The following is a 12,030-nucleotide window of genomic DNA, read 5'->3' as shown; positions in this document are numbered from 1 at the left end:
AAAAGATTGTGAGCCCTTTGGGGACAGGGATCCATCTTATTTATTTATTTATTCTCTAAGTAAACTGCCCTGAGCCTTTTTTTTGGAAGGGCGGTATAGAAATCAAATGAATGAATGAATGAAATGGTCTGGTTGTATCATTTACCAAAACCAACAAGTTTCATTGAGGGGTGCCAGCGTGGTGTAGTGGTTAGAGTGCTGGACTAGGAACGGGGAGACCCGAGTTCAAATCCCCATTCAGCCATAAAACTAGCTGGGTGACTCTGGGCCAGTCACTTCTCTCTCAGCCTAACCTACTTTACAGGGTTGTTGTGAAAGAGAAACTCAAGTATGTAGTACACCGCTCTGGGCTCCTTGGAGGAAGAGCGAGATATAAAATGTAAATAATAATAAAGGACTTAACATTAAATAATTTTAATGCAAGCAGTTGTGGAGCTGCTCTGCTGAGATTCTCATCTAATGTTTTGAGCTGGAGAACTTTCTGGGGAGGGGTGTGTGTGCTCAATTTACAGTATAGGTGAACATTTATGAAGTGGACACATTTGGATACCAAACCAAATCATTACCAACTTTGGCAGGAAGTTCATGTCTATGCAGGAATGGTGGCCCACAGGAGTGAAGTCCTATTGTGAAGCTGCTCCCCAATGCCAAGGACAACTAGGCCCAAGTCAATAGCCAGGTTGTTTCTCTCTCCTCCCACTTTCCTCTGCTGGAAGTGCCACCTCAGCATTTTCAGGCTCTCCTGTCTGTATTATACCTTGTGGGCATATTGACCATTTGCTCCAAGCTCATTAAGAACTGTAATGGGTCTTCACTGTTCCCCCCGCCCCCAGCCAATCCTTATAGGTTCCTCAAGCCATCTTAAGCAGTTTGCAGTGTGACGTGGATCTTTCTTAAAAGGGCAACATTCATTTAAGGAGGGTCAACTTGTCCTTTTAATTTCAATGAGTAATTTTCCTCATTATGCCAGCCAGTCTCTCTAGGGTGGAGCAATAGAGGCACCTCCACCCAGGAGCACAAAATAGGCAAAAATGGTGATGTGATATATTGACAACTATCAGCACTGGCTGACATACTGCACTATCCACCATCCATGCAGGTAAGAGAACCCCAGGTGGCTGCGTTCCACTCAAAAGCATTCCCCCACCCCTTGCAAGCACACAGAACCTCTGGAAGAAGAGAGGGTCCTTGCTCCAGGAACACAGCTCCTATTGAGTATCCTGGGAGCTTTTGTTATGGTGCCGTCCTTAAGAACCATGGAGGCTCTGTGTGCTTGCAAGGAGAGGCAGAGCACTTTTGACTGGAACCCAGCAGTGTGGTGGCATCTGGTTTGAATGGATGGTGGACTGTGCAGGAAGCCAGCCACTCTCTTCAATCAAGTCAAACTCGCTTTTCAGTCTAGAATCATTAAACACGTTTGCAAGGCAATAGATGAAAAGCCAGATATCCGCTTGCTCCGAGGCTCAGGGTGGGTGGCAGCCTGCTAGTCAAAGCAGCATGACTGCAGCTTCTCATTGGTTGTGACGGCAACCTAACACAGTGAAGCGCATTCATGCACAGTATTCGGCTAATGAGGGAGTGGGAAATCAAAGGCATGGGATTGTGGCCAGCAGCTGCTGACTGCATTATAGCAGCTCTCAGGGTGGGCTTTTTTGCACAAGGTGGAGAGAAGCGTTGCACAATAGCTTTTGAGCAATCTGAGCAATAGAAACTTGAAATTTCAGCAGCATTGGCCTTAAAGCATTGGCTGACCACGACAAACCTTTACCAAGCATACTGCAGTTCAGGGGTAGGTCTTGTTTGATACTTTTAACTTAATTGCACACAATCCCCCTCTCCGGACTGTTATTTTTTTAAAAGCGTGTACTGCTGGGTCCCAAGGTGGGAGAATAGAACTGGGAGGTTACCTCAGACATAAAAATGACTAGTTACACAACTGGTTCATAAAAGGGGGCTCTCTGGTGTCTCTCCATGCATGCCATAAGATTTAATTCTACCTAAACCAGCCCTCACAGGTATTGACCTACCTTCCTTTAAAAAATAACAAAAAACTTCCATTGATGAGGTTTCTGCAGGATTCCTGGCTGCTCTGGTTCAGTATTAGTCCTGCCCATCCCACCCACCCCCCTTGTGGAGTTATATCTTTCTTTATATTGAATCTAGTCTTTGGAAACTGCTGCCCAGGGCAATATAGACTGAGCTGTCCTGTGAACAGACATTGGCATTGGTTGCACAGATCAGAATCAAATCCCAAAAGTTCTTGCAGCCACAGAGATCCTGAAGAAATCAGTCAATAGTTACAGGATAGTTAAGGGCAAGGTTCAGTGTCCAGCTCTAGCCAAGATGTCCAACTTGGTCCAATTAAAAATATAAGTTTTCCTATTTGACATTTCAGATACCAAATGTCTATAAACTGCAGAGAGATGTCTAAATTGCAGTGCGGGGAGCTAAGTGAGATTTTAATGTGGTCATTCCAACATTACAAAAATCTGCACATTGGGCCATTTTGTGACTGTTTCCTACATGTTTTCAGAATGCAAGGAGGGATGTGGCACTGAGGCCATCTTTACAGCACAGGGCTTGCTCCTGCTCCAGTCTTCCATCCCCTCAGTATTTCTGTTGCACTGACCATCAGCAACATAACCTTGTGGATTTAAAAAACAGGATAAGAATCCACATGCCATGACAGCCAAGAGAAATACTGCATGCTAATGATGTCACCAAAATATTTGCATCCAGTGTTCCTCGTAACAGAGATTCCCAGATGTTCTGGATTACAACTCCTATCATCCCCAGCTGTAATGGTCTTTGGTTGGGGATGATGGGAGTTGTAGTCAGCAACATCTGGGAATACCTGTTACAGGGAACACTCTTTGCATCAGGTGCTTAAATACATTTCTGGTTGTAGAATTTTGATCCCAGTGGTGAATGGTCCTCTAAAGCATACAGGTAAACATACAGCATACAGGTAAAAATTGATGTGTACACTTTCATTTAAAATATACACATTCTGTGCCAATGCAACTCAAATTGCACATGCAACATGCACACATTGTATGTATGTTTACCCCTGCTGACTGAGCAAAGAGACACCCTTTAAAGTGGTTATTCTCTTCTGTTTAGCAGAGGGAGAGCAACTATCCCTATCCAACCCCTGCACCACATCCCACCAGTGTCTGTTGCTGGGGTCTACCTTATGATTTAGATTGTGAGCCTTTTGGGGAGAGAGAGCCATCTTAATTTATTATTCATTTTTTTATGTAAACTGGTTTGAGAACCTTTGTTGAAAATCACTATATAAATATGTACTTTGTATAATCTGCTCCTGAATTTCAAGTCTTCAAAGGATTTGGAGGATTCAGGGCAATGTTCAAAAGACTCACAAGGGTAGAAGCCCTTTTGGAATTGTAAAACTCCAGAATGTAGGATTGCAATGTGTTAATATTCCTGCATGGAGAAAAAACAAACTAGCATGTCAGGAAGAAGGCGATCCCTCTCTCTGACATGTTCGTATTTCACAGGCAGGGAGGTTTTTTACATGAAGGAGTAAGCAGTTATGCAGGCTCCCACCTGAAGGGGTACTATTCCAGGAGCATTGTACCAGATGCTTATTCTGAACATGTAGAAATGGATAAAGTGAAAAGCAAGAATACTGTGTATTTGTGGGTGGAAGCAATGGCAGACACTGACCATTGCAGCTGCAGTAGGAGAAACACCGAGCTATTCAGATCACGAAAGCATCATTACTCCCAACAACTACAAACCTCTTCAATGTTCTGTTAGGATTCCAAGTAATCAAGACATCAGATTTTTTCCTCATAACCATAGAACCAGAAACCTTTAAGAAAAAAACCCCCCAAAACCCAAAAGCTAAGATTTCTGGATGCCGCAGTCAACGCTAGAATCTACATGTGCACAATGAACCCATGGAATACAACAGCCCTGTATGCAGAAGAATCCCACCATCTTGAAGCATTCTTGGAAGTCTTCTGGAACTCTCACCATAGGTCATCTCATACTTCTGGAGAACTCCACTCTCTCTAATACAGTCAGGCAAGAAAGATGAGGGCAAGGTGCCTGGGAAGGTTAGAACTGCAATCCTGTGCATACTTTGTTAGGAGTAAACCCCAATGAACTCAGTAGGGCTTGCTTCTGAGTGAACAAGCATAAGGTCAGGCTAGAAATGTGTTACCTGAATTCTTAGAAGCAAAGTAACCACCACCATAATCAAATCTTGGTATATGTAAGATTTCGGACTCTTTCCGGAACAGGCCCTAAAACAGAATGCAAGAGATCCCTTAGCTCATAAACTCCCCTGGCTTGCCCCAACTCCTAAACTCCACATACTCACTGGATGATCTATCATACAAACTCCTACCTGATTGCGATAGAATGTTTAAAAAGGAAAGAGAGCACAATGGACCTGAAAGACACCTATTTGTATATAAACGATTCTTTATCCTCCCACAGATGGAGAGAAGGAAAAGAGGGGAGGGAGAGGAGGGAGAGAAACAGATCTCCATGCATTAAATTAAAGATGAAATGTACAGGTATCTTATTGCGAGATGCCATTTTGCTTTAAGAAACATGTTTATTGCACCATTTTTTAAAAATTTCTTTTGGATGGGTAAAAGTTCAGCACTCCTCTGGTTGGTGTCTCTTGGATAGAGAGACCAATGGGATGGGGTGGAAAGGTATTGGTCTTCTGGCAGGATTTCCTTTGAAAGATGAGGTAAAAATGTTTTCAAATTTCTGGATTGGTTGGCGCCAAGACTCGTCAAGAAGGAACCAGGCAGGGGTTGCTTTAAAAAATTAAATAAATAAAACCCCACCACACTTCCAAGGAGTTTAGTCTTACAAGGGAAGCTGGGAGGACAGGGTCTCTCCTTTCACCACAGGCCTGGAGAGAGAGAGAAAATTCACATTGATGGGAGAGCAGGAAGGTGCAACCAAGTTGAGGCACTCCCCACGCACGACGAGGAAGAGGTGGGCTGGGTTTTGTGGCCAAGCCACAGAACCAGGTACCTCCTGCTTCAGACAGTATACAGCGTGCGGCCTACCCCGTAGGGGCTCAAAATGGAGCCTGTGCGGAAGTGAAGGCATCGGCCTCTTCCTTCCATGGAAACTGTGGAGCCTCTCCCTCTTGGCAAAGACTCCATAGGCTGTTATTATACAGTTGTCACCCTCATGACAACCTCACGGCTGGAACTGGAGCCCCCACGATGTTCATTCGGCCGTAGGTGGCTGAGAATGTGCAGAATTGTATAGCCACAGTGATGGTTCAAAATAGTCCTAACCCGCTGGCCCCGCTGGGAGGTCCTCTCACTCCCTGAGGAGGGGTTCGTCCGTGAATTCCGCCCTCCGGGCTTTGTGCTCCCGCCAATTGGTTCCCCCAGGTCCTTGGCTTTGTCATAGTTCAGCACCTTCCACTGCTGGTTCACCGCCTGCCAACGCTTGAATATTCGATATACTGAGGAGCCCTCATGGATAATCAGACCTGTGGAGAGAAGCAGGGAGAGGTGAACATGTTGCCTGAACAAAGGTGAGAAACAGGGCTATTGGCTGGCAACAATATGACCACAGTATTACATTCAGTGACCAGCAAAGATCTTAAAACGAAGCATTGAGTGAATCTGTGTTGAATTTGGTATCCAGCAAAGTGGTCAGAATGGTTTCACTTTTCACCCAGTTTCTTACTTCAGTCTCCCAGCTCTATTTTCAACTTAAGCCTGAATGATTTTACCACGAAGTTGCCGTATTGCCATAGTAATTTGTTTTCTGAGATTCTGCATGCAATATTCACAAGGCCAGTGTGTTGGGTTTGGATGTGGGAGATCTAGGTTCAAGTCTCTACTCAGCCATGAAAGCTGAGTATTATTAGGTAGCCTTGGGCAAATCACTATCTCTCAGCCTAACCTAATTCACATGGCTGTCATGAATGTAAGAAGAGATTAAAAAACACTGTAATCCATGTTGAATCCTTAAAACAGAACAGGAAAGACATTCATAGTAAATATAACAAATAAGAACATGGGTAGTTGGTGGAACTATTTAGATGCTGAAGGAATTCTGTTTGTTTCTAGTCCTCATGATTGTGAAGAAGACATGAAAAAAGTGTCCACAAAATCCCCTGCCTTAGAAGACTGCCACACAGCTGCTTCTCATGCTCCCCCAGTCATCTATGCCTCAGGTGTCTTTATCTATTCCTTCCTTCCCGACCTCATACTGTTCTTTGCCCTAAACCTTCCTAACCCGGAACAACCCAAATATTAGGCTCAAAATAAACCATGCATATTGAGCATTCTAAAGGTAAAATAAGCACCTTTGCATACATTATATGGATTTGCATAATTTCACTTTGAGCATGGAATTTGGGGCTGAGCACAGAACTGGCCTCTTTGGGGGCAGAATCTGAATTCAATTTTGTGCCATTTCTTTCTTACTCCATGACACCCACCTGCCCCCAAATGATCAGTTCTCATTTTCATAAATTGACTCCTCACACCAAAAATCATTTTTTTCCTCTAGCAACTGAAATGAAACTCAACAATATGTAATTAAATATTTGCATACTCAACCCTTGTTATCCTTGCTTCCCCCGCCCTGCCCTTCCTCTTCTATGATGAAAATATAGATGATAAGTTCACTGGGGCAAGGATATTTAATGACTCTGTAACATGTAATGCATGCACTTATGGTGCTATATAAAAAAGTAATAAGAGGTTAGTCCACATTAAAAAGTGTCCCCCACCCCGCCCTCGAGTCTTGACTATGACGATGCAAATAATGGATTATAATAGCAAAAGAATGCAAACTTATTGTTTTAAGTCAGATAAGCATTGTTTACATGCCGTATGGATTTGGGAATGGATGTAAACAAACATCTGGGAAATGTTGGCACTATATAAGAGATACGAAACATATATGGCAGTAGCGTGAAAGAATACAAATCTTTGGGAAGGGAGTAAATACAATAATTTCAAAGATAATGATATGATTTACCTCTCTCCATGTTAGACCATCTTTTGGGCCTGTTTATGGAATTGGTAACAAGCATAAATTCTAATTGCAATATTAAATATTGCAAGAAAATGAGCATTCATTGAAATACCTACAAGTAAAAACTGGTTACATGAGTATTAAGAAACAATGGGGCGATTCTCATGATTGCCCCAGGAAGGCGGGGAGGGCACTGGGGGAAGGCTGCTTTCCACTTTCCTTCCCCCCAGATGACCAAGCAGGTCAGCTTCGGCATGCCTCCCATGTGCCCACACAGACGGCCCTGATCTGTGAAGCATGGAGCAGGGTGGAGGGATCTGGGGCTGGAACTTGTTCTTCCAGCCTCCAAGCATCCCTCAATGCAATGCGTGGCACGCACGTTGCATAGGGGATTTCCCCCCTCTGACGGGCACTCTTATCATATGATTCCTGGTAGCTGGGTTAAGGGTGTAACCTTAACCTCAGCTAAATGTCAGGTTTATTAAGGGGGTTAGATTAGGAGGGGAGCGGAGGAATCTGCGTGGATCCTGCTGCTTCTCACGACCAGCCTAACCCTGCTTGGGGCAGCCCAGAGAAGGTTAGGCTGGTTGTGAATAAAGCCTCAATGAATAAAGCCTTTTCGGTTGCTGCCCACTTCTTTGGAACTCTCTTCCCCTTCAGATTCGTCTAGCCCCTTCCTTACTGATCTTCAAATCTCAGTTGAAGACTTTTCTTTTTTGCCAGGCTTTTGCCCTGTCGTTTACTTCATTTGTTTTTTGTTAGTTACTTTAGTTTTTAATTTACAATGTAATTTTTAATGCTGCCTTGTTTGCATGTTTTTGTGCACCGCCCGGAGTCTTTGGAGTGGGCGGTATATTAAATGTTTCATACAAACAAACAAACAAACAAACAAGGTTAAGACTGCTGGAGGAAAATTGGAACCTAGATATATATGGGGGTTTAACAAACCATTTAAGAACATATGTCTAAATGATATGCTGAAGTGTCTGTAATGGCTATATTGCCCGTGCCCCCATTTTATTTTATTTTTATGTGGTGCTTTTTGTTTAAAAAACATAAATGAAAAATATTAGACAAGCCTTCTAAAATCAACTCTCCCTCAACCCCCTCCATGCACTCAATTCCAAATGCACCAGTGAGTTATAAATATCATCTCCTGACCGGACGCCACCCAGTGACAATCAATTGAGCTCCTAACGTGGGTCATTACCATGCGACACGTGTCCCTCTTGAATCAATGGGAAATGGAAAAGTCATTCATTCTTTTCTCAATGACAGCGCCCCACTCCCTTCCCACAAGGGCCTGCGGTTATCATTCCGTCTCGCCAGAGCTCATCCGTCAGTGCCACACAACTGGGCCTGGGCTCTTGCGTGAATGTCTTTGGCTTCCAATTTTAAAAGGCTTCCTCTCCAATCAAGGGTGCGTAGCGCTCACAGTCAACTATCCAGCCTGTCTCAAAACCTATGGGCAGAAACAGCCGCAGGGTGTCCCAGGCCCCAACTCTGCCACTCACCTTCAACCATGCCTGGGGCCACTGTCAACAGGCATGTGATATGGAAGCTGCCAGCAATTCCTGCTCAAAGGTGCACTGCAGGGCGGCAGGGGGGAGAGTCACCCACCCATTCAGTGGATTAAACACGTGGCTATAGAATGGTGACTTAGCACCGATGCGCCTTCCAGACCAGCCAGACTTTCCTTCCTACAGAGTAGCTATTTATATATAAATCAAAAGATGCAGGGCCAAAATGGACGATATACCTATTACACTATTGGGGCCTGTGTGCTTGGATTTCTTTTTTAATGTAAACAGTACCTGTGAGGACCAGTGTTCCCTCTAATAGGGATTCCCAGATGTTGTTCACTATAACTCCCAGCATCCCCAGCTGCAATGGCCTTTGGTTGGGGATGATGGGAGCTGTAGTCAACAACATCTGGGAATCCCTGTTAGAGGGAACACTGGTGGGGACCCTGATTCAAATCAGGGTTGTGATACAGGTAGGGCACCTTCAACCCTACCCCCGCCATGGTCCCGATCTAGATCCCTCCCATTGCAGCTACTACTTGACGAGTGGGGAAAGCTCCCATCAGTGCCAATGAGTACTTTTGCTGGGGCAAACAGCAGCTGCAGGAAGTCCTGTTCCAACTAGGGACAATGGTGAGAGGATCAGGTTTCCTCCACCATGTCCTGATCCAGATTACCCCCCTGCAACATGTGTACCTTACAAAATCACACATAGGGGATCCAATCACGCAATAGGCACGTCGTCTAGTTTGTCTTCTGAATTATACATAAATAGCTACTCTACTTGTAGAAGAGGAGGGGATGGATACTCCTGAATTTCTGATCAGCTGAAGACGAAACATGGCGCAGCTAAGAATACCTAGCCTTAATCAGATTATCAGTGAAATACCTAGCCTTAATCAGTGAAATACCTAGCCTTAATCAGATTATCTATCATAATATTGGGCATGGCCCATCTAAGGTTACGTACTTACAATGCCACTGATACCCACAGAAAACATTTAAGCACGTAACTGTCCAATTTTAATAAATACGATAGAAAACTGCTAACTTTGATTGGATCATGCCCAATAATAATAATCTAGTGTGTTGCAATGCCTATAGGTAGGTATCCTGAATTACTGTGCCTTAGAACAGCTGATTATGGAACTGAGCAGAACGGAGGTGATCCTGGGCTTGATCTTTAGTACCACCTGGGACTTCATGCATGATGCAGTGTTACTGAATCAGGTGAGAACAGTGGCCACAGTGCTATCCAATTCAACATATATGTAAATGGGGAATTGCCAAACAAGTCCAAAACATGGTACTTCACAAGAGGAAATGCTTCAAAAATGAGGTGAAGAGTTTTAGCGAAGAGTCAAGAGGGTCAAAACTCTCTAAAATACTTGGAGGTTATTCAAAACCACAAAAACAACTAGAATGTGTGCCACAGATTAGGGAAAATCCAAGAGGATACCAGTATAGTTAACGAGAAAAATCAAGGAAGCTATAGAAAGGCAAGATTTCTTTCAGAAAATTGAAGCCTTGGTCAAGGAACAAAAGGTGCACAAACTTGGGGTTGTGGTAGATAGCTTAATGGAAACATTAACTGAGTGTGCTACAGCTGAGGAACAGGCAAACTCCATGCTAGTAATTCTTAGGAAAGGAACTGAAAATTAAACTGCCAATATTGTAATGCCTTAAATAAACTTATGGTGTGACTGCACTTGGAATACTCTGTACAGTTCTGGTTACCCCATCTCAAAATGAGTATTGAAGAGCTGGAAAGGGTGCAGAAAAGGGCAAAAAATGCTTAGGGGCTGAAGCATGTGCCTTAGGGAGAAAGGCTAAAGTGTTTGTGATTCTTTAGTTCAGAAAAACAGCTATGACTAAGGCAGACACGGTAGACATTTATAAAATCATGCACAGTGCAGAGAAAGTAGATAGAGACATCTTCTTCTCCTTCTTTCCCTAACACTAGTACTTAAACGTAAAGTAAAGTGTGCCGTCAAGTCGATTGCAACTCCTGGAGCCCACAGAGCCCTGTGGTTTTATTTGGTAGGAGGGGTTTACCCTTGCCTCTTCCTGTGCAGTATGAGAGGATGCCTATCAGCATCTTCCTCTATCACTGCTGCCTGATATAGGTAACAGCGGGGATTCAAACCAGCAACCTTCTGCTTGTTAATCAAGCGTTTCCCCGCTGCACCATTAGGTGGCTTACACTAGTCCTTGGGGTCACCCAATTCAATGGATTGGCAAGACAGACCAGGGCGTATTTCTTCCCACAGTGCATAATCAATGGAAGGATGTCTCTGCCATGGGATGTAATAGCTACTAGCGAGACAGCTTTGAAGGGGGATTAGATATTCATGGAGGAAGTACTGTATCGATCACTGGCAACTAGTCATTATGGCTATGAGGATTCTCCATGTTCAGAGGCAGTATACCTCTGACTGAGTGGCTGGGGGTGGGGGGCAAAAGCACAAGAAGCCTTCATTGCCTGCATGAGGACTTCCCAGAGGCATCTGGTTGACCACCATGAGAAACAGATTAACAGTGTACTAGTGCAAACATGTTGCGCTCATGCAATTATTTTACACTAGTTAATTCCACTAAGTCAGGAGTATGAATTCCAGACTAGTGTTGAACTGCTGCAACAGGGTGCACTTATACAACCTGTGGTGCTCCTCCTCCTCTGAAACCTCCTCCTCAATCCAGATATGTTGGACTGATCCCCTGCTACTCATCCTGCCAGCCGGAGGGGTCTCAGAAGAGGCAGCCAGACCCCTTGGAAAGTTGCACCTGCGGATGTCGCCGGGGCAAGCCAGACATGGGCGTCTTCCCAGGCCAAGGAGGAGTGCTGCAGCGAGGTGGAATCAGCTCCAATGCTGACTGATTACGTCAGTGGGCTGGTGCAGATGAGGGAAGCCCCAGGAAGCACAGAACCAGGAGGGCCAGAGGGCAGGGTGGGAGAAGGTGGCCTGGGTGGGTAGCCAGACGCCAGGGCTGAGGAACAGCCCACGAATAAAGGCTGGGGGGGGCGGTGGAGGGAGGGGTGAGATGGCAGTAGGATGTCTGGCCTGTGACACCATATTTAAGGAACAGTAGGCCAGCGATGAGGTCAGCTTGGAGCCAGATGGTGCCTGGGTCTCTGGAGACGAACCAGGCACCAAGAGGGAAACTCGGCTAGGTGGAGGAGAAGGGTGAGGTGAACTGCCCCTGCCCCTTTTCTCCGAGGCCAGGCCCACAGGACTTTAACAGGCTGCACCCTGTCTGACACCCACATCTCCAAAGTGATGTTCCGGCATGGACGCATCTTTGTTCGTTGCACTAGTGCGCTAAGTCTGGAGGTCAGCCAGTATGTGAACAGCTCTATAGTCATGCCAAAACATTTACAATCCGATGCAGCAGCACGTATCATGTTTATCATAAGGAGCTTCAGCTTTTTCAGGGTCCAGATCAAAGTGCGATTAATACCTGCAAACCTGGCTTGACCAAACTTAGGTAGGCAGATCATGGGTTTTAT

General features: G+C 44.8%; 1 protein-coding gene across 3 annotated transcripts in view; it reads right to left on the bottom strand.

Annotated features, from left to right (window-relative positions):
• Window positions 1-4,437: 4,437 nt before the first annotated feature.
• The window catches only part of MARCHF9 (membrane associated ring-CH-type finger 9), a 53,562-nt gene continuing 45,969 nt past the window's right edge, over window positions 4,438-12,030 (bottom strand). For 2 of the 3 annotated variants that reach the window (XM_053302773.1, XM_053302774.1), the window contains exon 5: window positions 4,438-5,497. In XM_053302773.1, coding sequence (XP_053158748.1) covers window positions 5,169-5,497 — 329 coding nt within the window. In that variant the 3' untranslated portion in view covers window positions 4,438-5,168. The remainder of the gene's footprint in view (window positions 5,498-12,030) is intronic. The other variant, XR_008317682.1, reaches the window with a different exon arrangement.

Source organism: Hemicordylus capensis, chromosome 2 (assembly GCF_027244095.1).
Source record: "Hemicordylus capensis ecotype Gifberg chromosome 2, rHemCap1.1.pri, whole genome shotgun sequence".
Classification (NCBI taxonomy): domain Eukaryota; kingdom Metazoa; phylum Chordata; class Lepidosauria; order Squamata; family Cordylidae; genus Hemicordylus; species Hemicordylus capensis.
This window is presented reverse-complemented; position numbering and strand designations above follow the sequence as displayed.